The sequence below is a fragment of the Ochotona curzoniae genome, unplaced genomic scaffold (assembly GCF_017591425.1).
Source record: "Ochotona curzoniae isolate NIBS_2020 unplaced genomic scaffold, NIBS_Ocur_1.0 scaffold_4701, whole genome shotgun sequence".
NCBI lineage: Eukaryota > Metazoa > Chordata > Mammalia > Lagomorpha > Ochotonidae > Ochotona > Ochotona curzoniae.
The window spans coordinates 83,149,716-83,175,263 of NW_024467122.1; the positions used below are offsets into that span (position 1 = coordinate 83,149,716).

Here is a 25,548-nt window from a genome sequence, read left to right on the forward strand (position 1 = left end):
CAGATGGGGGCCCGGCGCAGTGGCGCAGTGGTTAAGGTCCTCGCCTTGCACGCCCAGGATCCCATATGGGTGCCGGTTCTATCCCGGCAGCTCCACTTCCCTTCCAGCTCCCTGCTTGTGGTCCAGGAAAGCAGTCGAGGATGGCCCAAAGCTTTGGGAACCTGCACCCACATGGGAGACCCGGAAGAGGCTCCTGGCTTCGGATCGGCATAGCATCGGCCGTTGCGCTCACTTGGGGAGTGAATCATGGGACGGAAGATCTTCCTCTCTGTCTCTCCTCTCTGTATATCTGCCTTTCCAATAATAAAAATAATAATAATAAATCTTAAAAACAAAAAAAAGCAGATGGCCAGCAGCCTTTTCCTGGTATCATTACACCAGTGTCACCAGTGTCACTTATCTCTTCATTATGTGAAAGGAAAGAAAGCTGGTGTGATCTAATACCCTGTAAAATGGTCTTCAGAAATGAAATACATGTCTTTCAATTATTAGTTTATCATTCCATGAGGGTTTAAAACCAGGTAACTGTGTGAGCTCATACCCAATCAATCAATCAATCCTAAGCTACAACACTGGAGTACCCCAACCACCACATTAAAAAACAGAAACTCAGAAAGACCTTTTCAGGTAACCACAATTGAAAAGACAAAGATAAATACACAAACTGGGAATTAGCAAGTTTCTAATCAATCAACTGCTTTGCCCTGTTGGGCAGGGCACAGATTTTTGTTTTCTAAATCATGAAGATGAGTTCCGTAAGCTACAGTTTCCTAACAATGGTGATAATGATGTGAACAGGGAGTGAGAAAGACACAATGACCCAGGTTGCTCTTGCATCCTAAAACTTAGCATGCAAATATGAGGGCGGACTGCATCATCAGCCAAGAATCACTGATACGAGAGCAAAGGACACACACTGTAAGGACAGCAGGCAAGCGTGTCTGTTGGGGATGGAGACATTCGTGCCTAGCTCCGTGGCATCTGGCAGATCTAGAACAAGGCTCTAGTGAACTTAGACTCTTAGGAGCAACAGAGCCACAGAAAAGGCAGTGAGCAACTAAGTGACAACACGTATCAGGCACTGGAAGAGCAGGTGCGTAGTTACTAAGACACTCAACTGTGATGACATTTAGGCCACACTCTAGAAATTGCTAAACAACACTTAATAAATGACATGCATGAAAATTTTACTTACTTCCAAATTATACTCAGAAAAATTTCACTAAAAATGGTGTAAGCTCTGATGCTTACACTCACCAAGAAAAGGTATTACACACTCTCATGTAAATCATTATGTATACTTAATTATTTCCTACCACGGGAGATTGCGCCACAAAAAATTAGCAGAATATAAACTTCAGGTTTACAAAAGATATAAAATCCAAGGTCTCAGAAATTAAATTACACAAGGCTCACAAATAATATAGTCATTTTCTCCAAAGCAATCTTAGGCAAGTTTTGTTAATTAATGTATTGTTATTTTGCCATTTACAAAAGATTTTTGTTTTGTTTTGCTATTCTGTTTTCTCATTTACAAAAGTTTTAAGAAATTAAAACCAAACCAAGCTCTTCTTCATATTTTTAAAGACACACAAACAATAAGAAAGCAAGTCACTTCTTTTCAATTCATTGACAACATAAATCAAAGCACTTACTGCTGGTTCTTTTCATTTAGAGCATTCATGCCCTGAAGATCAGAAAGAGGTGTTCTGGGACTTTTCCGAGTTATATCTAGCAAGAGACGAAAAAAGAAAAAAAAGAAACAAAATTTAAATCAGTGTTAAGCTAAACGTGAAATAACTTTAGTAAATTGATCAATCAAAATATCAATCAAAAATATCAATATATCAATCAAAACTGATGTACTTCAATCAACATCTGTTAAATATGTCAGAAACATCTAAATAATATGAACCAAATCTCATAACCATCATTACAAATAAAATCAATGAGACTGTAATAATGATTCAATTCTTTCTTGAAAACATTATTTTTCTGAAACACAGAACTGGAAAGAGAGAGAGAGAAAAGGACCAGTGCCATGGCATAGTAGGCTAAACCTCTACCTTTGGTGCTGGCATCCCATATGGGAACTGATTAGGATTCTGGCTGCTCCAATTCTGATTTAGTTCCCACTTGTGGCCTAGAAAGGCAGCAGAGGATGGCTCAAGTTCTTGGGCCCCTGCACCCACATGCAAAACCCAGAAGTTCCCAGAGGTTCAACTCATCTCTGTCTGTCCCAGCCATTTAGGGAATGAATGAGAGGATGGAAGGGTGCTGCCTTAGTCTTTCCTTCTCTCTTATGAAATTGGCCTCTCAAAAAAACAAATCTTTAAAGACAGTGATAGAGAAGAAATAAAAAGAGGAAACAGAAGAAGAGAGAGAGATCACTTTCCCAACCCCTAAATGGCCACAGTGTTTGGCTGAAGCTGAGTCAGGCCAAAGGGAGGAGTTAGGAGTGTCACCTGGGTATTCCAGATGGGTGCAGGAGCGCAGTTACTTGGACCATCTTTTGCTGCTTTCCCAGGCTACTGACAAAGGGCTGAATCTTAAGTGCAGGATATAACCTGGAATCCATATGGGATATCAGCCTCACAGACAATGACTAACCCACTACACTACAGTATCAACCACATTATTCCTTCTTTCATATAAACACTAACTTGAGGAAGCTCAAAGGAGCCTGCAATGAAGGCAGAGAAGGCAGCAAATTCCTTTTCTATTTTGATATCAAAATAATTTTTAATATTATCCCTTTTAACTGTTTTCACCAATAAATATACTGATAACATAGGCTACAAATCTTAGAGATTGGGCGAGTGCTATGGAAGAGCAGATGGAGCCACAGCCTGCAGTATTGGCATTCCATATGGGGGCCAGGTAGAGTTCAGACTGCTCTACTTCCAATCAAGTGATGTGCTGGTCTGTCCAAAAAAACCAAAACCAACAAAAATTGTCCAAGTGTTTGGCCCCTGCGACCACATGGAAGACCCACAGGAAGCTCCTGTTTCCTGGCTTCAGACAGGCCAAACTCCAGCAGAAACAGCTATTTGGGAGAGTGAATCAATGGATGGAAGATTTCCTGTCCTTTTCTCTCTCTGTAGCTGTGGCTTTTAGTAAATCTTTAAAAACTTTTAATTATTATTATTTATTTATTTATTTATTTATTTATTTATTTATTTATTTGTAAAGGCCTGCTGTGATGGCTTAACTGGCTAATCCTCCCTTGCAAGCACTGGAATCCAATATTAGTGCTGGTTCCTGTCTCAGCTGCTCCACTTCCCATCCAGCTCCCTGCTTATGCCCTAGAAAAGCACCCATGTGGGAAACCCAGCACAGCTCCAGATGTTGCGGCAATTTGGGGAGTGAATGAACCAGCAGACAGAGATCTTTCTTTTTCTATCCTTCTTTCTGTAAATCTCCATTTCCAATAAAAATGAATTAAGCCCTTTTTTTTAAAATTGGAAAGTCAGATATACAAAGAGGAGACACAGAGAGGAAGATCTTCCGTCTGCTGATTCATTCCCCAAGTGGCTGCAATGGCTGGGTCTGCACCAACCCGAAGCCAGAAGCCAGGAGCTTCTTCCAGGTCTCCCACGTAGGTGCAGGGTCCCAAGGCTTTGGGCCATCCTTGACTGCTTTCCCAAGCCGCAAGCAGGGAGCTGGATGGAAAGTGGGGCAGCCAGGATTAGAACCAGTGCCCATATGGGATCCCAGTGCATGCAAGATAAGGACTTTAGCCGCTAGGTTAGTGCGCTGGGCCCAAGCCTTTATTATTATTATTTTTTAAGAGATCAACTGAGCTTAAAGGAAAAGACATGGTGCCAGTGTTGTGGCACCAGTGTGTTAAGCTACTATTCCATGTGGGCAATGCTTCATGTTTCAGCTGCCACACTTCCAACCCAGCTTCCAGGTAACACACCCGGGAAAGCAGTGAAGCTGGCTCCAGTGCTTGGGCCCCTGCACCTCATGTAGGAGAATAAGATGTTCAGGCTATGGTTCTCACCTGGCCTGGCCTCAGCTGTCTGCAGTCATCTGAGGAATGAACCAGTAGATGAAGACCAATCAATTCCCCCACTCTCTACCCCTCCCCCAATAACTGTCTTTCGTATAAGCAATTAAATCTTTTTTAAGACACTTGAGCATCAAGGATGACAAACTGTTTCCTGAAGGATTTACAGTATTTAAGACAGGGGATCTCGGTTTGGAACACCCAATGGTGCCACAGCCTGCAATGCAGCCATCCCGCACAGGAGCACCGATCCACGTCTGTGTCTGTTCCAGCCCTCTGTTGGTGTCCCGGGGAAAGCGGAGGCTCCTGCCACCCACACGGGAGGCCAGGAGGAGGCTGACCCAGACCAAGCAGTTACAACCATTAGGAAGCAAACTAGAGGATGGAAGATTTCTTGCTCTTTTTCATTCCATCTCTCACTACGCCTTTCAAATCAGTCAAACCTTAAAAATTTAAACATGACTCTTTTCAGATTATATGATAAACAGTTTAAGCTTTGAAAATATAAAGTTATTAAATTTCCTAATATAAGTACAAACATTTAATGTAAGATAAAATGGGGAAAAATTACTTAAGATGACATAATCTACAAAAATGCTAAGAAATTCAGAAAAATCTGGGACTAACAAAAGAGTCCACCAGACTTCCAAGAAACAAGATCAATCTACAAAAATCATATGTTATTTCTAAGAAAACAAATTAGGAATGGAAAAGATAAAGCAGGAAAATAATTCAATTAAGTGTCAAAATAAAGTATAAGACATCTATAATGAAAACTACAAAACATGAGTAAGAGAAATTAGGAAAGCTCCAAAGCAACAGAATACCATCAAAGCTCGTGAATGAGAAAACATAATGTTATGAAGAGGGCAATGCTCAATTTACTCACTAGGTCAAGGAAATCTCTATTAAAATCCGAGCTACAAGCTGAGCACAATATTAATATGGAAAGAGATCCAGGAGAGCCAAAAAATTTAAAAAATTAGAAAGAGGGTGTCCCAAAGCCTTGGAAACCTGCACCCACATGGGAAATGTAGAAGTAGGTTCTAGTTCCTGGCTCCTGGCTTTGGATTGGCTCAGCTCCAGCCACTAAGGCCATTTGGGGATGAACCAAGGGATATGATCTTTCTCTCCGTCTCTCCTTTTCTCTGCAAATCTACATTCCAATAAGAATAAACTTTAAAATACTTTTTTTTAAAAGGGTGAGGGGTTCAATTATTCATATTCCCCTACAACACTTATTGCAAGGACACTAATCAACACAGTAAGTTGCACTGACTAGAAATATCAGTCCAGAAACCAATCTTCACACTTATAACCGACGTTTCTGATAAGACAGTTCAGTAGGAAAGAGTTATGTTCTTAACAAATGTCACTGTGAAAGTTAATCACATGGAGAAGAATGAAGTTGGGGAGGAAGAGGAGACGCAGTGTTTGGAACAGCGTTAAGGAACAAGCCTTCATCCCACATTGAAGTTCTATGTAAAGCCCCAACTGCTCCACTTAGAATCCGACCAGCTGCTGCACTTCCTGGGAGGCAGCAGATAAAGGCTCAAGCATGTGGATCACTTCACTGACATGGGAAACAATCCAAATTGGGACAAATTTCATTTTGCTTTTTTAATTGGCAAATTTCATAAAAATTGTGAAACAGAGGTTCAAAGGTGCAACAAGTCTCCAACAGGAAAAACACAATACTAATCATGAGCTAGGAATGAGAGAAGTGCTAAAAAACAAAACTAGTGCCCGGCGCGATGGCGCAGTGGGTAAGGTCCTCGCCTTGCACACCCGGGATCCCATATGGGCGCCGGTTCTAATCCCGGCAGCCCCGCTTCCCATCCAGCTCCCTGCCTGTGGCCTGGGAAAGCAGTCGAGGACAGCCCAAGGCTTTGGGACCCTGCACCCGCATGGGAGACCCAGAAGAGGCTCCTGGCTTCGGCATAGCATTGGCCATTGCACTCACTTGGGGAATGAATCATCGGACAGAAGATCTTCCTCTCTGTCTCTCCTCTCTGTATGTCCACCTTTCCAATAAAAATAAAATAAATCTTTAATAAAAACTAAAGAGGAAATTGCTAATGTAGCCAGAGGGAAAATAGGTTTATTCCATTCAGGGGAATGACAACAGGATGACATTTGGGTTACTCATTACAAAAAAAAACATCAAAAGAAAAGAAAATGACATCTCTCTAGTATCAGAAGTCTGACAGTGCCTGCTGATGTTACTGGAATGTCTGCTTTATGAAACAGTAACTCAACTCCAAAGTATTCACTGAGTTGAATATTCAGGGAAGCACATGTCCAACACAATGACAGCAAACACAAATGATCCCAGCAGGAGTTCCCTCAGGACAGCTCTGACAGCACACCACCCTTACATTCATGAAGAAATGAACATTAGGGTCTAGCACGGTGGCCAAAAAGCTAAATCCTTGCCTTGAACATGCCAGAATCCCATGTAGGCACCAGTTCATATCCCAGTTTGCATCCCTGTATGCGACCTGGGAAAGCAATAGAGGATGGCCCAAAGCCTTGGGACCCTGCACCCCTGTGGGAGACCTGGAAGAAGCTCCTGGCTTCAGATAGGCTCAGCTCTGGCCATTCCAGCCACTTGGGGAGTGAACTAATGGATGGAAGATTTTTCTCTATGTATTCCTTCTCTCTGTAAATCTGCCTTTCTGATAAAAATAAATTTAAAAAATCTTTAAATAACGAAAGAAATGAACACTAAACATACTGCAGCATACACAGCTCTGTGGGTGCAATGGAATTAGAAGACAATGGGTATGTTCCATGAGGTTTCTGAAGCTCCTTTTATGTTTGCATATACACAGATTACAGAACATAACTGAATGATAAAGTGTTGATACCCACAGCAACAAAGGTGCATTTGTGAATCACAAGTTTGTGTAGACTGAAACAAAAGCACATCAACACAGAACTGGCAAGACAAATTAAAGGAAGAAAAAAAGAGGTATGAAATGCAGTGAACAACAGCAAATTTTCTGATACAACTTTTTAAAATTTTTAATCTCTACATTCATACATTCTAGGTAGGTCTCTTCTAAGACCAAAATACACACCACAGTTGAATTCTGGCCATCTTGCTTAATTTTATCATCTGTTTAACTATGCTACTTGGTCTGTTGTAATATAAAAGTAATTAGTGCAACATCTAGAATTTCCTCCATGCTTTGTATTTACCCTAATTAATTTATGCTTTCATCTAGCCCTTGATGACTATTTTGTTTGTTCTGTGATTTCTTTTGGAAACTGTATATAATTTCAAACTTTTACACCCAAATTTTTAAGATTTATGTTTATTTATCTGAAAGGCAGAGTTACAGAGAGAAGAGAGAAATCTTGCATTCATTAAATGGCCACAGCGGCTGGGTCAGTGCCAGACCGAAGGCAGGTGCCAGGAGCTTCTTCTGGGTCTCCCACATGGGTTTGGGTGGAGGCGCAGAAACACTGGGGCCATCTTCTGCTGTCTTCCCGGTTCATCACAGGGAGCTGGATGGGAACGGAAGCAGCTGAGACTCAAATCAGCACCCAGCCGTAGCTGCTGACTGCTTAACCCAGTCTGTTACAGACCCACTCTCAAATCTGAACACACTAACCTTCGTAGTCACTGAGTCCGAGGCTTCAAGTGCTTTAGGTACAGTCAGGCTCTCTGACTAGGCATGCCGTTACCTAGCACCTTCTTTCATGCCATTTATCTTCAATTAAATCAAGCAAATCAAGCTTTATTACAACGACTTATTTTTAGATTTACATTTTTACCAATTCATTTCTTAATCTCCAAACGTTCTAGATATTTTTTATCTTTTATATTTTTTCTCAACCAAATCATTTTTCATAGGGTCTACTGGTAAATATTTGGATTACTATTTTGTTTTATTACTGAATTTTCATGTTAGCCTGGTATTTTACTAATTCTTTTAATGTCACCATTTTAAGTAAAAATCTTTCAGAAACCATTTAACTACTGAAAAATTCATTTTCATAGTTTAATTAGTAAACATATCATTATATATTCCTACATTTTTTTAAACTTTGTTTTTTTCATGAGAAGTAGCAATAACATTGATAAAAGGGACATTAATAATCTCAGGTGTTTACAATCAGTCTTTTTTTTTAAGATTTATTTTTTTTTATTGGAAAGGCAGATATACAAAGAAGAGGAATAGACAGAGAGGAAGATCTTCCATCCAATGGTTCTCTCCCCAACTGATTGCAACAGCTGGAGCCAAGCCAATCTGAAGCCAGGAGCCAGGAGCTCTTCCAGGTCTCCCACACGGGTGCAGGGTCAAGGCTTTGGGCCATCCCTGACTGCTTTCCCAGGCCACAAGCAGGGAGCTGGATGAGAAGCAAGGCCTCCAGGATTAGAACCGGTGCCCAAATGGGATCCTGGTGCGTGCAAGGCGAAGACTTTAACCTCTACGCTATCGTGTCGGGCTCAATCAATCAGTCTCTTATGGATGACTGATTAGTGAATCACAACACAAGATCTTACTGAGAAAAGACACCAGGAAGTGCAAAAAGGTAAAACTCACGGGTAAAATAATTGGATTTGTTATTATAATACTGATTATCGGAAAGGAAAGAGTCATTCCCTGAGATGATGTGCAAAACTTCCCCTAGCCATGTTAGCATTGAGCATCACCAGGCACAATCTCTTATGTTTAGATTATGTCTACCTGCATTCCTCACTAGAAATGCATCCCAGTGATTCTCCTTGATCCCCGAAATACTATTCTCTGTTACATCCATTACGGGGCTACATGTGTTTATTTGTTCTCTTTGTTGTCATTGTTACTGTTGTGCATTTTTAATGAACGTCACTTATATTAAAGCAAACATATGATATCTGATCGTTTGGGACTGGCTCATTTCCCTTAGCATAATGGTTTCCAGTTCAGCCCATTTGGCTGCAAACAACTGTATTTCATTCTTTTTAATAGCTCAGTAGTATTCCATACAGTAAATGACCCAGTTTCATTATCCAGTCCTCTGTAATGGACATTTAGGTTATTTCCATGTTTTTGCAATTATTGATTGTTCTGTAATAAACATAGGGGTTGCTTTCTCACGTATCAGGTCTTTTGGATATACTCCTAGAAGTGGGATTGCTGGGTCATATGGTAGGTACATTTTCAGCTGCCCTGAGTATTCTCCACACCAACTTCCATAGTGGTTGCACTAGCCTGCAATTCCACCAGCAGTGGAGTAGGGTTCCTTTTTCCCACATCCTCGCCAGCAGGTGTTGGTGACAGTTTTCTGCATGTGATAGTTTCTTATCAGGCTGCGGATTTTATTTGAATCTTTTTTTATTGCCAGGGAGTTCAAGCACTTTTTCATATGCCTGTTAGCCATTTGGATGTGTTCCTTTGAAAAAATGTCTGCTCATTTTCTTGGCCCATTTCGTCTAGTTTGCTTTACTGAATGGTTGTTCTAGAGTTCTTTGTATATTCTGGATATCAGGCCCCTATCTCTTGAGTAGAGTGCAAAGATTTTCTCCCACTCTGTTGGTTGCTTTTTTTTTTTCCAAAAATTTTTTTTATTTTGACAATCTTTACATAGTTAATTAGGGTAAAAAGGGTCAAGGGCTACAGGAAAGGGGGTAAGACTATTATTTCCATATTGTTTCCTTCTTCTATCTGAGGTAAAGGGGGATATTGAGGGAGAAGCCCCACCCAATTTTCCACCCACCCCAAGTCCCACATGTGGGGCATGCTCTGAGATATTCACTCAAGTGGTTTCAATAGTTCACCAGTTATGAATCTCTGCCAATCTCGCCATTCCAAACACGATGAGGTCGTTGAAAACCCTACTGATTGATATTGTCCCTCATAGCATCTCTATTTGCCCGGTATTTTGCTGCCAACCTATAGGTGAAGTGGTTGATTAACTTGTTCCATCTTCTGTCCTTTCATGGTTAGGATTCTGAATCCGGCATTTCAATTGGGGAGATCGCCAAAGAAACTTCATCTGAGGTGTTCCCAGGCCAGATTCTTGTATGCACCAGCAAGTACAGGCCCCAGCACAGTCCATCACCCCGGGCAGCTGGTGGTTGCAATTGCTGGGTTGGTTCTGTTTTCAGCCCCACCTTCCACTGGAACCAATGGGTGTTGCAGTCCAGACTGGTTCTGCACAGCGCATACTCGGCCCTCACATAAACCAGTGGGAGCTGCGGCCTGGTGAGAGCGACTCATGATAATCCCCACCAGGCAACCCCCTACCCTGGTTAGCCAGTATGTGTAGCAGACCAGTCCAATCTGTCCCACATCTCCCTTGGCTCTCATACTGTTGGTTGCTTTTTTACTTTTTTAATTGTTTCTTTTGCTGTGCAGAAGCTTGTTAGCTTAATGTAGGCCCATTTGTTTATTTTGGTCTTGATTGCCTGTGCTTTTGATGATTTTTCTAGGAAGTCTGCACCAGTACCTATATCTTGTGAGTATTTCCTACGTTTTCTTCCAAAGGTTTAATGGTTTCTGTGTGTGGGTTTAGATCCTTTATCCATTTAGATTTGATCTTCATGGATGGTAAAAGGTGTGGATCTTGCTTCTTATTTCTGCAGGCTATTAGCCAGTTGTCCCAACAGCATTTATTGAAGAGACCTGCCTTTTTTCCTAGACTGTTTTCTGTTTTCTTATCAAAGATTAGATGGATGTGCATACGTGGGTTCCCTTCTGATGTTTCTATTCCACTCCATTGGTCTTCCTCTCTGTTTCTGTGCCAGTACCAGGCTGTTTTGATAACTATTGCCCTATAACATGTCCTAAGGTCTGGTATTGTGATCCCTCACACTAGGTTCTTATTCGTCAGGATGGTTCTGGCTACTGATGATCTTTTGTGTTTCCAGACAAAGCTTTGTATAATTTTTTCCAACTCTATGAAAATGTTCTTGGAATTTTGATTGGAATCGTATAGAACTTATATACTGCTTTTGGTAATATGGACAATTTGATGATACTGACTCTGCCCATCCAGGAACATGGTATATTTCTCCACTTTTTGAAGTCTTCTTCAATTTTTTTAATGCTTTGTAATTTTCCTCATAGAGATCTTACACATCTTAAGTTTATTCCCAGGTATTTCATTTTCTTTTGTTATTTTGAAGGGCGCCATGCTGGTTAGTTCTTTTTCAGCCCTGGAGTTGCTTGCATATACTTAGGGCTGTTGATTTCTGTTCATTTATTTTGTGGCCTGCTACTCTGATAAACTCTCGTATAAGTTCTAGCAGTCTCTTTATTGAGTTCTCCTATGTATAGAATCATGTCATCTGCAAACAGAGATAGCTTGACTTCCTCGTTTCCAATTTGAATTCCTTTGAGTTCTTTTTCATGTATAAGAGCACTTGCAAGTACTTCCAGTACTATGTTAAAAATCAGTGTTGATAGTGGGCATCCTTGTCTGGTTCCACATCTTAGCAGGAAAGCCTCCAATCTTTCTCTGTTCAGTACGATGCTGACACTGGGTATTTCATATATTGCCTTGATTATATTGTGGATTATTCCTTCTATGCCTATCTTTTCTAGACTCTTTTAGCATGAAATGGTGTTGGATTTTTACCAAGTGCTTTCTCTGCAGCTATTAAAACTATCATATGTTTTTCATTCTTCAGTTTCTTGATGTGATGTATCACATTTATAGATTTGCGTATGTTAAAACATCCCTGCATATTAGGGATGAATTTCACTGGTCCAGATGAATGACCTACTTGATGTATTTCTGTATTCTGTTAGCTAGTATTCTGGTGAACATCTTAGTGCCAATATTCATAAAGGATATCATCACTCCATAGCTTGCTTTCTTTGCTGTGTCTCTATCTGGCTTTGGCATTAAGATGATGTTGGCCTCATAGAATGAATTTGGAAAAACTGCCTCACTTCCGTTGTTTTGAAAAGTTTACGGAGAATTGGGGGCAATTCTAGCTGGAACACTTTGTAGAATTGAGCGGTGAAACCATATGGGCCCAGGCTTTTCTTCGTTGGGAGGGCTTTAGTTACTGACTTGATCTCTGCCTCTGTTATACGTTAATTTAGGTTTTCTGTTGCTCGTGATTAAGTTTTGGTAGATGGTAAGAGTCCAGGAATCAATCCATTTCATGAAGGTCTTCTATGTTGTTGGCATATAGTTATTTGTGCTAATTTCTGACTATTTCCTGTATGGCTACAGTATCTGTTGATACGAACTGGTGCAAACTGGGGACCAAATCAGATGCAGTATTATGGGCAGTGGATTAGCTACCAATGCTACTCTGCTGGACCCCAATTTACACTAACTTCAAATAGTATTTGTTTCTGGCATTTTATTTCATGTTTTTCACCTACTTCATTTATTTTTAAATATCCACTTATTTGTTTGCTTGGTTATCTCAAAGGTAGAATTACAGAGCAGGAGGAGAAAGGGAGAATTATATAGACAAAGTGACCAAAAAAGAGACACACAGAAAGACAATGAATGAGTATCTACCACTGGCTAGTTCACACCCCAAATGGCCACAATGGCCAGAAGACTAGAGTTTCATTTGTGTCTCCCACATGGATGGCAAGTACCCCACCACTTGCGTCATCCTCTGCTGCCTCTATAGGTAAATTAGCAGGAAGCTGGATTGGGAAGTGGAGTACCCAGGACATGAACTGGGGTCCATATGGGCAGACAGGCCAAAGCAAACCATAGTGCAGACAGGAGCCAGGAGCTTTGTCCAGGTCTCTCCCTTGGTTGGTAGGGACTCAGGTACTTGGGCCATTTTTGCTGCTTCCCCACACCTTAGAGAAAGCTGGATCAGAAGTGAAGCAGCCATAAAACACCTAGGGGATCCTGGTGCACTGCTAGCAATCTTACTTGCTATGCTACAAAACCAGTACCAGCAATTCACTGCTGCTTGAAGCTAGCAGTCTTAAAGTTTTTAAAGAAAATTTCTAAAACTTGAATTCATATTCTTACATATTATGAAAAGTTTTTATTGCTAGCGCTTATGGTGGAAAATGGAATAAAAACTATGTAATGGAAAACCCCCAACAAGCCAAAACTGTAGAGACCCACACAAGAACACACAATTTCTCCATGCCACCTCTGTTGCATTCAGAGCTTTCCTATTTTGGACCCAAAGCTAATCTCAGTGGGTCAGGCTGAGAGCCACGACAAATACAAAGCAAACTGCACTTGTGACCATATTAAGACTTGAACAAACTTAAGCTCCTCCACAAAAATGACTTACAGATGATGTTAAATGATGACCCTTGATTTTAAATATTTAGAGTAGGAAGTATACATGAGACTTTAAGAGACATGGCAATAATTAAGAACTACTGAATTTTTTTTAAAAATTAAATACTTACATTTTACGTTCCAAAGTGGGAAAACACGTATAATACTGTTTTTCAAATACATTACATTTTTTATCATATCAAGAAAGCGAAAGTAAGAAAACTGGACAAAAAAATCCACAGCATTTGAGTCTAGAAATTCTATCTGCATTCTTCTTTCACATACTAAGATACTAAAATTCATGGAAATTCAGCGAAAAAAACAAAACAAAAACCTGTAAAGTTAGCAAGCTAAATCGGTGGCAATTTATTAAACGATCAAAACAATCTGTGCAAGTAATCTAGGATCATTATACAGAAGTTGCTAATTTTGATTTGAATGTTCTGGAAAAAATCCATTTATTCTCATAATCGCCATAGCCAAATAAGTATAATTTCACAACAGGCAAAAGAACCAATTTGCATGCAGAGTGAGTATAACTATGAGCAAAGAAGGAAACGGAGACCAAGGGCACCTTTGTACACCAATTTCATAAAAACAGGGAATGTGCCATCATTCCACTATTCTTCCTTAAGCTTAAGTGTCAATGAAATGGGTGTGTTAAAAAACAAAGTGAACAGACTGGAAGATTGTAACCACCTTAAGTGAGTTTAACATTTGCCAAAATACACAAAAGCAACACTACTCATGTTGATTCAAGCATAAGCTAAGCACAGAAATGAGACGGGTTTAGAAGGGTATGAGGAAAGTTTTGTGAGCGCTGAATATGTCAATTATCTTGATTATCGATAATTTCATGGGTATTTACAAATGTGGAAACATGCCAAACTGTTTTGGTCATCTAGACTATAATGTTAGTTAGCAGTATGCTTTTGAAAACAAAAAATGACCAGGGGAAAAATGCCCATTTTTATCCACCACTTGCTATCTGAAAGGCAGAAATGGACACAAGTTCAGTAATGGTGGCCAGTTATAATTAACAGCAACAATCTTGGCAAACGGGATAGTGCAACAGCCTGGAACACTCCAATGAAGGAGGCCGCGTTGTTCCTCAGTCTGTGCCCTATCCTGGTGCAGAATGCTCCTGGTCTCCATTTCCAAAAGGATATATGATGACAAAGAGGATTTGCAGCCTTACTGTACTTCTCTTCCTTGCACCTCTGCAGAATCTCTAAGCTCCTCTGGTGGACTGGGTGTTGGAGAAAGCTAAAACTATCCACACTTTTCAAAAGTGTACATGGCGCTGTATCATCATGTCCTTAGGAAGCAAAAGAAAAAAAGGGGGAGAGAAAAAGACATTACATAAGCCCAACCAAGAGAATCAAGAGTAATGCTGCCAACTATCTTAACCATGTTTAAAACAGTGTCAAATAATAAATCGAGAATAATTTTCCAATTATGAAAAATTGAAACTCAATGAAATTCCATGAAAAGGGTAAATAAAGGACCCTTTTGCATATTCAAATTCTCCTTTTAAATTATCAAAATACTGAATTTTACCACCACTTAAATTTTTAAATTTTAACTACTAGGGAAATTTCAAAAACAGCTTGTATGATTTGTATTTTCCTAAATGGGTCTGATATATATCATTAGCATGTAGTTGGCAACACCACAAGGAATACTGATGAGACTCCAAAGAGAATATGTCCAAAACAATTTACCACAAGTTTAAACAATTCTTTCACAGATTCTGCAATTAACCACACTTGTAGGCATCCCAACAAGTGTGTCACTGATGTGTGAAGTGTGAAGGCAAGCGCCAGAGCAGGAAACGCAATAGCAGTTCTGTATTTACACATCTGAACGCAAGGGCAGCTTACCACCACTCAGCCAAGTGAGAGAGAAATCCACTGCCAGGAGGAAAGGGAAGCAAGTACCCAACTCCCAGATGAGTGCGTTTGACACAGTGAGTCATTTGAGCAATAAGGGCTGGGTGACATGGTCAGTACCATCAAAACCAGCAATAAATGGATTCAGAAGAGAAAACAAGGCTTTGGGGGATGCTGTGCATCATTAACATAGAAATCACCTCCAAATTAAAGCACATTGCTCACATTTAAATAAGCTTGCCTTTAAGAAACAAAACTACATAATGTAATAATACACAAATTAAATAATACAAGAACAATGAACTAAAGCTCCCCCAGTGAATTTTACTATATAATTAGAAATGAGATACAAGGGAACCATCTATGAATGGATTTTAAGTCAGAATCATTTTTTAAATGGTAACAGCTTATTAAATTTCATATCAAGAATCCAATTAAAAACACAACTATTTGGCAATAAATTATAAAGAATCAAGAGCTCTACAAAAGGGAGAAAAGAAACAAACATTCAACACATCCCCCAATGAACATATGATTTACTATCTTCTAACATGAACTTGAAAATGTCTTACAAACACATGATCACTCCATACAGAAAAGATCTGGGAAATATCAGTTTTTGTTCTTAAGGAATAATATCAAGATGGAAAAAGCAGTGAAATTGGAGGATGCCATATAATGTGTTAACACACAAGCAAGTCCCAGCTCATCCAATTAGGTTAGCAGTTAAATCTCAGCATACTACCCTCAAGGAAACTAAAAAATTCAATGCCATTCTCCCTTCACAGGGTTAATAATTCTTTTAATTACGCCATAAAAGAAGGTTGGTTGTTGTGATTTTACCCAAATGTGAACCAAAATTAGGGAAGAATAACGTTCCCATCCCCAAATTCATTCATTCATTCAAGCTCTAAACTAGTTTTAAGACTGACTACCCAGTGAGCGGTGGACCCCACCAAAGAGGAAAGGGCTGTTCAGTTCAAAACATGAACCAATAAAACAAATATACGCCATAATACACGACATTACGCTTTAAACAACTAGACAGCATTTCATTACTGTCCACCTATCAAGTTAACAGACTCCTAGGACATGCACCCTTAATGCTGTATCTGAACCATAACTGTCAACGCAATGACAAATACAAACCTGCAACAAAAGAAAACTCACCATTAAAAAAAAAATCTTAGTGCAAAGACGGGGAACTGAGTGTGAAGAACTATCACTAAATGTCTGAGGATAGAATTTTTGTTTGCAGAAGTCACCATGAGGAGAGAGATACATCCAGCTAAGACTAACCAGAGGACTGAACAGAACACGAAAAATCATTAAAAAAAAAAAACAAAGAGGAGGAGAGAAAAGAAGGGGGAACAAAGGCAGAAAAACAACTGTCACGCACACCGAAAATGAAAAGAGGCATGTGCATGTAGTTCTCTTCTCTTCTAAACTTTATGTTCCTAACTAATCTCTAATGTAACTGGCACACAGGACACACTAGCAGGCAACAATAAGCATGGACAGAGATGAAGAACAGGGGGATAGAAACGGGTGCAATGGCACAACACGCTAACCCTCGACCTGCAGCACTGGCATTCAATATGGATGCCAGATTAGAGTCCCAGCCGCTCGAATCCTGATGCAGCTCCCTGGTAATGCCCCACAAAAGCTACAGAGTAGGCCCAAGACCTTGGTTCCCTGCACCTACATGGTAGGCCAGCAGGAAGATCTTTTTTTTTTTTTTTAAAGATTTATTTATTTTATTGGAAAGGCAGATGTACAGAGAGGAAGATCTTCTGTCCATTGATTCACTCCACACAACGGCCGGGTGCTGCACCGATCTGAAGCCAGGATCCAGGAACCTCTTCCAGGGTATCTGACATGGATGCAGGGTCCCAAGGCTTTGGGCCGTCCTTGACTGCTTTCCCAGGCCACAAGCAGGGAGCGGGATGGGAAGTGGAGCTGCCGGGATTAGAACCAGCAACCATATGGGATCTCGGTGCATTCAAGGAGAGGACCTTAACCATCATGCTATCACACTGGGCCCAGGAGGAAGCTGTTATTCCCAGCTACAGCCCAGCCCAATTCTGCCATTGTGGGCATCTGGGGAGTGGACCAGTGGATGGAAGATTCTTTCTCTCATTTTCTCTCTGCAACTTACTTTCAAGTAAAATAAATAAATCTTGGAAGGAAGAAAAAATTTTTAAAAAGAAGAAGAGGAGAGAAGGGAGGGAAAGGGAGAATGTGGGGCTAATCCATTGGTCTGATTGTTTCTCATTCATATCTCATTCATATCTCATTCATATCTGAAAGCCTTGAATTCTTGCTAATAATGCCAGCAGTTGGAAGGTTATACTGTAGAACACGGGAAAGTAGGAGAAATTCCTTTCAAACTTAGGGTGTGATTGTAGATGCTCCATTCCTATAGAGCTGCCTGGAAACTGCAGCTGAACGACTGGATGAGGCAAAAACACTGAAGAGTTTCAAGACTGCCTTGTATTTTTTTTTTAAAGATTTATTTTTATTATTTTTTTATTGGAAAGGTGGATATACAGAGAGGAGAGACAGAGAGGAAGATCTTCCGTCCGATGATTCACTCCCCAAGTGAGTGCAACGGCCGATGCTATGCCGAACCGAAGCCAGGAGCCTCTTCTGGGTCTCCCACGCGGGTGCAGGTTCCCAAAGCTTTGGGCCGTCCTCGACTGCTTTCCCGGGCCACAGGCAGGGAGCTGGAAGGGAAGCAGGGCTGCCGGGATTAGAACCGGCGCCCATATGGGATCCCGGGCGTGCAAGGCGAGGACCTTAACCACTTGCGCCACAGCGCCGGGCCCTACTGCCTTGTATTTTTGAGTGACAAATAGTTTAGAATGCTTCCAGAGATTATTCTGTGGTAGCTGGCTCCATAAATATCAGGATAAAAAATTAAGATTCCCACTCCATCTTTTGTTTTCCCCTGTCTTACTAAAGTTGGTCTTGAAAACGAGTGGATGTGTTTTAATCCAGTTGTACAGCACTGCTTGAGGCTTTGATGGGGGTGGAACCACTATCTTTTGATCAGGTCTGGCTCCTACAGCAATTTCAGTGCCTACTGTGACCTGCACCATGAGTTCCTGACAGTGAGGCATTCACTCTCCTTTCAGAAAGCAAAACATGATCTGGGGCTCCTTTCCCTTTCGAGACTCTAGAAGTAGAGCCTTCACCACATTCTGACCTGGCATTCACTATTGTTATAGGGCACCTTTAAAAAAAGATTTCCCTTTGGCCGGGCACAGTAGTGTAGCAGCTAAAGTCCTCCTGTTGCACATGCCAAGACTCCATAGAGGCGCTGGTTCTAATCCCAGCTGCTCCGCTTCCCATCCAGCTCCCTGCTTGTGATCTGGGAAAGCAGTCAAGGACGGCCCAAAGCCTTGGGAACCTGCACCCACATGGGAGACCTGGAAGAAGCTCCTGCTTCGAAGTGGCTCAGCTACGGCCATTGCAACCACTTGGGGAGTGAATCAATGGACAGAAGGTCTTCCTCTCTGTCTCTCCTCCACTCTGACATTCCAATAAATTAAAAAAAAAAAAACATATATATATGTATGTATATATATATATATATACCTTTTCCATTTCAGGAAGAGGTGGAAGTTTATTTAAGCTCTTGGTTGCAGCATGATTCCTCAAGGTTTGGGGGGTTTGTGGGTTTGTTATTTTTGTTTTGTTGTTTTCGCTTTCTTTTGCTATTTCCCTCTTTGGCAGAGAACTCTCCCACAGACAACCATTTAACAAAGCTTTTCATATGTGGTGACCCACTTTCTCTAATGACTTCAAAACTGATAGGCACACTCAGCTTCAGAGCACTTTCAAACACTAAAGTGATTTCAAATTCACTTGCACAGTTGAAATCATACATTTATTTATTTTGTTTCCAAACTGATTCTTCTGAAGTAAGTTTGCTCTGAGCGCCTACGGGCTTTCACTGCAGCATTATTCCTGGCAGCCTGTTGAGTCTTTACCAAAAAATTCATTATTTTCAGGCCCAGCACAATAACCTAGTATCTAAATCCTCACCTTGAACACACGGGGATCCCATATGGGTGCCAGTTCCTATCCAACTACTCCACTTCCCACCCAGCTCCCTGCCTGTGGCCTGGGAAAGCAGCAGAAAATGGCCAAAGCCTCGGACCCTGCACCCGCATGGGAGACCCAGGAGAAGTTCCTAGTTCCTGGTTTCAGACGAACTCAGCTCCAGCCGTTGTGGCCACTTGGGGAGTGAACCAGTGGATAGAAGATTTTTGTCTGTCTCTCCTTCTCTGTAAAATTGGCCTTGCCAATAAAAATAAATTTGAAAAAAAGATAATTAGGGATAAAACACCTTACCTGAGGCTTCACACAAACTACAAAAACTCCTCCTTTCTCTTTGCAAGGATATTGAACAGAATTTTTAAATTATTCTGTCAGTGACAAAGAAGTTCCATCTCTGTCACACTCATGGATCACATAGCAGGAGCTGCGTCCTTTCTCCAGAGCATCATTCAGGTCTGAGCCATGTGACACATGCCAGCCCCACAAGCAGTACAACCTGCCTCTCCTAGCTGTTTAAGGACTCAATTTGGTAACTTTAAAATCCTGAATCAAGATTAAGAATCTTTCTTAAATCTAAAAAGTTATATTACCCTTGTCCCTTGGCATCAGTGCCCCTCTTGTCTGTAACTAAGCCAGGAGCCCCCAGGTTCCGGTTTCTGGCACTACGCACCCCAACACCCCACTGCACCTCTGTATGACATTTCACGTACCCACCCCAATGGGGGGCATTCAGTTTGTTTACCCCTTTGGCTATTAGGAATAGTGCAGCAAGAAAATCCTTCTGAAAGTACCTATTTGGACATGAGTTTTCTCTTTCGTTTTTTAAGATTTTTTTATAGGAGGAGTTACAGAAAGAGATCCAGAGCTCTTTTCCATCTTTGGTTTGCTCCCCACTGGCTTCAGCCACCAGAGTTTGCCAGTCTGAAGACAGGAGCCAGAAGCATCTTCTGAGTTTCCCACATGAGTATAGGGACCCAAGAGCCTGAGCCATTATCTGCTGCTTTGACAGGCCATAAGCAGGGAGATGGATCACAAGTGGAATAGCCAGGACACGAACTGGCACTCATATGGGATGCCAGCACCTCAGAGGGCCCAGTAAGAAGAGTTATCTCATGACAGTTTGTTTCCATCTGCATTTCCTTGGTGACAGATCATCTGAGCATCTGCTAATGTGCTTGCTGGGATCTGTGCTTGCAATTCTGACATCTTATTTTGTTCATTGATTGAGACCATGAAAGTTCTTGATGCTTTCTAGACTGCAGCACACATCATCTGCTCAAGGAAGGCTCAGAAATGATTCCCAGTCCTCGTAATTCTGCTCTGATTATACCTGCCTTCTAGAAAGCTCACAGTCGCCTTACCTCCCCTGACACTGCAGCAGTAACGTGCCCAAGTACAGGGCTGGACATGGGTTCTGGGCGTAGCTGCTGGCTCACCACTAGAGGGCGATGCTATCCCAAGCATGTGCACTGAGGGTGAGAGGCTCTGCACCTGTTACTCTTACCAACTTTCGTTAACACAAATGCACCAACACACATACAGCACATGACACACATGCATGGCTCATGCCACTCAATTCATCAAACACAAAACATGCTAGCACATGGTTGGACAATAACAAATATTATCATGATTCAACTTCTTGTGAGGCAATAGAGATAAAATCAAAGATAAAATGCATAGCAGAATGCAAATAAGTACTGCTTACCACTTTTCCTCTGAATGTGTCTTTTCCCAGCTTCCCTGAAAGCAACCACAGCTCTGAAAAAAGCTCGGAGAACTGCCCACCGGAAAACAGCAACAGGATCAATTCCAATCATCCCAGAGATGAAGGCATTCTTGCTGCTCCTCAAAAGAGCTACAATGTCTGGGCGCATGTGATCTGTGTTTTTCTCCCGAAAATCCTGCATGAAAATGTACCAGCGTTATTTTTAGAAAAGCCATTATTTTGAAAAGATGACAGATGATATTTTTGAAACACCGGAACTCAGGGAAAGCACAATACACTACACAAGAACTGACAATGATTTACTTAAGATGTATTAATTTGCTTGAAAGGCAGAGAGAGAAAGAGAGCTCATGAGAGAGCTTCCATCTGCTTGTTCACTCTCCAAATGCCTGCAACAGCCACGGATGATGGGTGAGGCCAAGGCCAGAGAACGCCACCCAGCTCCATGCCACATGGGCTGCAGGGCCCCCAGAGCTGTGGTCATCGTCAGCTGTCTCTCAGGCATCTCAGGAGGAACCGGGAGCAGAAATGGGCACCGGGAATGGCATGATGCCTTGCAATCACTGGGATTCCGTGTGGGCGATGGTTCATGTCCCGGCTGTTCCACTTCCCATCCAGCTCCCTGCTTGTGATCTGGGAAAGCAGTCAAGGATGGCCCAGAGCCTTGGGACCCTGTGCCTGCACGGGAGACCCAGAAGAAGCCCCAGGCTCCTGGTTTCACACTGGCTCAGCCCCAGCCATTGTAGTCACTTAAAACAAATGAACCAGTGGACAGAAGATCATTCTCTATCTCCTCCTTTCCGTAAATCTGCCCTTCCAATAAAAATAAAGAAATCCAAAAAAATTATACAAAACTCTTCTGAATAACCCAATTAAGAATTTCAAGTAAAAAAAAAATCAGAGCTTAAAGAGCCTACTTTAGTTTTAGTAAATTATTAAAATCATGACCTTTAAAACTGATGTTAATGAAGACACAGCATTATCACAACTGATAGAATTTAGTCAATGCAATAATCAGAGGGAAGATTATCACTTTAAACACACACACTACAAACAAGGCAGGTTAAAGATTGGCCATCGTGGCATCCGGGGAATGAGCCAAAGAGCTCTCTATCCTTCTCTCTGTAAACCTGACTTTCCGATAAAACTAAATCTTAAAAAAAAAAAAAAAGTTGAACTCCTTAAACGTGACACAGAAGCCCTGAAGAATGAACCTAATATCATCTAAATTAATTTTATGTCATCTCCTTCATTAATTCATATAATCTAGTAACACTGTCTTGTTTGTAACTCAACAAGCCAATCTCTTTTCTATTACCATCATTCATTCACCTCATCAGGTCATCTCTCTGAATTTAAGTTTGTCAGATTGGTGCTCATAGATCCACAAATTAAGAAGCAACTAGTTCACTCTCTAATGGAAGTCAATGCATTCCTAACAGAATACAGGACACAGCTCACGCACACACCCTGTAGGATGAATACATGCATAAGAACTCAAGACCTGTCTAGTTTATCCTTAGCATATTACAAACACCAAGCAGAGACAAGGACACACAGTGAGTCTCCAACACTTCCCGAGTCCATCAGTGTGTGGATCAATAAATAACCTAAAATAAGAAACACCTCCAGATCCAGAAGCTATTTCTCTGCTACTGCTAGATCATCACTGTGTTGCCTGGGAAACTAGGCTCAGAGGGCAGGCTTCAGAAGCAAGTGTTAGAAGAGTAACAGAATCAGCAGTCCCAGAGCAGACATGGAGACGGTCATGACATTGTCCCTTCCTAGAAGCAGATCCTTGAGCAGTGTAAACGCACAGACACGTAAGGGCATCTGATGGCATGAAGGCTTTGTTACACCTTATGGATGGAGAGAGGCCATGATGTGCTAAGTCATGGGGATGAAGGAACTGGTATGATAAATACTACTCTTTCCCTATTACTAGAATGGACTGACATCAGAGCTATCTGCATAAGCAAACCAGCAGAAACATTATCTGAGAAAAACACTGTATTTTAGAAAAGCTAAATTGGAATTTCCATGATATTGTCAGATGTTTCCAAAGGGTGCTTACCAAACGCTGTCAGCACATTAGACTTCAAGAGACAGAAAGCATCCCTAGCGAGAAATGTACTGACCTTTACCCCATATTTTACTTTCCCAGCATAATGTTTAATGATGAAAGCAGGCTCCATCACTGCCGGAAATTCAATGTAAGGATCGTCTTCATGCTGACGCTTAAACTTGTCTAGCAATGTTTGATTTGTAGCCTGTGGAAAGCTGAATTCAAAAAATAAAATAAAATAAAAATAAAAAAATACAAAAAAGACATAGCAGTTAGCACAATGTTTCCAAAACTACATTAAAGTGAGTGACATTTAACATATTTTTCATCACATCTAGTTCCAATTAGCTAAAGTGTCAGTATAAAAGGTATTCCTTGAGAAACGAGGGCTCTTCAGCTGTGATCTGTCCACCTGCATGCTGTGCAGGCAGCTATGCTAAGACAATGATTAAACTCGATACAGAGCTTAGGGGGCACTGTGCCATAATACACAAACCGAATCTAATCATGCAGTCAACTTTCAAAAGATCAAATATTCTCTCAATGTGTACAAGTCCTTAAAATCTATAGTCATTCTTTGTTTTGCTATCTCTCCATGCAGAAGTATCAATTTTCTTAAGTACAGCAATAACTGCATATATTCCCTCATATTACTTCAAACATGCATCTGTCCACCCACCATCACTGACTTAAGCATTTCACATCCAAGAATCCTAACACAACAAGCAAAAGCAGGATGAAATGTACAACAGGAAAACAAACATCAGAGAAAGGAGAGGGGAGAATGCCTGTGCAGGAGGGTAGCAAATCTACCCAACGCTACGTCATTGTCCGACGGTGGAGCAGAGGTTCAAGGCCCAGCTCCAGCTCCTCACTTCACCCAGCGCAGACCCTGGCAGGCAGCAGCAAGCGCCCAGCCAGCTCTGTTCTTGCAACTTGGATGAGAGACGGAGTAAGTTTGCGGCTTCTGGCTCGGGCCCTGGCTTCCAGTGCTGAAGGGACATGCAGGGTGAGCTACCAGACAGGATGGGTGGATAAATGCATACCTATGCAGGTACATATGCACAGCGCCCCCTGCCTTTCAAATAAACTCTTACAAGTAATTTTTTTAATCGCTAATGGTTAGAAATAATGAAAAAGTTCACAGAGAACTAAGAGGCAATTACGACCTAGATTTCAGGCTGGGTGGTGGTTTCAGATGTAAGAAATGCCACTGATAAAGAGAAAGGGGGTAGCACTGTGGTTTCACAGAATAAGCAATCGCCTGCAGTGCCAGTATTCCATATGGGCACCGGTTCGATTAACCTCCTGCTAACAGGCTTTGACCTGGCCCAGCCTCAGCTGTTATGAAAATCTGGGGAGTGAACCAGGAAAGAGGAGATCTTTCTCTCTGTATCTCCCTCTCTTTAAGTCTGCCTTACAAATAAATAAATATAGCATCTGCTAAAGAAAAAAAAATATATACCTTTCAGAAAACAGTTTAACAGTAGCAACAACAAGAAATAACATAGCAAGAGATTGGAAAGATGCTGAACATCAAACAGAATGTGTAAAGATGCCTGCAAGTTTACAATAGCTAGTTAAGGAATGGAGATTGGTGTCAGTCAGAGGTTAGATCCCCAGAGAACACCCACAAGCTACTTAACTTTACAGAACTGTTTTTCTAATCCATATATAGTGAATACCATACCATGTAACACAGTACTAGCAAAAATAAACAATGTAGTACAAATATACTGATAATACATCGCATCCTACATGAACTATATCATCAATTTTTGGTAATTTACTTTTATTGAAAAGTCAGATTTACAGAGAGAAAGGGAGACAGAAAGATCTGTCTGCTAATTCAATCCCCAAGTGGCCACAACAGCCACAGCTGCGCCGATCCAAACCAGGAGCCGGGAGTTTCCTCTATCTCTCCCATGTGGTGCAGGGTCCCAAAGCTTTGGGCCGTTCTTTTGGGCCTACTTTCCTAGGCCACAGGCAGGAAGCCAGCTGGTCACTAACACTATTATTTTCCTAATACCTAACCTTATTTTTACATTGGAAAAACTTTTCCCTTCCTAAGTAACTCCACAAAACTCTCACTCCCAGACTATAATGTTGTTTTAAAACATTATTATTTAGATAATAACATCTGCAATTTTTTATGAGATCACATTTATTTATTTGAAAGGCAGAGTGACAGTGAGAAAAAAATTACAGATTTTTTTATCTTCTGGTTAAGTCCCCAGATGGCATCCACAGCTGGGAACGAGGCCAGGCCAAGATCAGGACCCAGGAAATGCATATGGGTCTCCAATATTGGTGACAAATACCTAAGAAGTGTTCCCTCCTAGGTACATGATCAGGAAGCTGAATCAGAAGCACATAGTGGGGGACTAAAACCAGCACTGACAGACCAGGGAGGCACACCAAGTGGCACTGACAGACCAGGGAGGCACACTGAGTGGCAGTATGATGCGCAATACCACAACACACATTAAGCCCTTGCAATTTCATGCAAAGATTACGGCAACGGTCACTATAAGTTTCACCAATTCCAATCTTACATTTTTTATTGAAA

General features: G+C 41.2%; 1 protein-coding gene across 1 annotated transcript in view; it reads right to left on the bottom strand.

Annotated features, from left to right (window-relative positions):
* The window catches only part of MYO9A (myosin IXA), a 221,086-nt gene that overhangs the window by 96,464 nt on the left and 99,074 nt on the right, over positions 1-25,548 (bottom strand). The window contains exons 13-16 of the mRNA XM_040969582.1: positions 23,053-23,194; positions 20,894-21,089; positions 14,427-14,546; positions 1,656-1,731 (exon numbers count right to left, since the gene is read on the bottom strand). Of these exons, the coding sequence (XP_040825516.1) occupies positions 1,656-1,731; positions 14,427-14,546; positions 20,894-21,089; positions 23,053-23,194 (534 nt within the window). The remainder of the gene's footprint in view (positions 1-1,655; positions 1,732-14,426; positions 14,547-20,893; positions 21,090-23,052; positions 23,195-25,548) is intronic.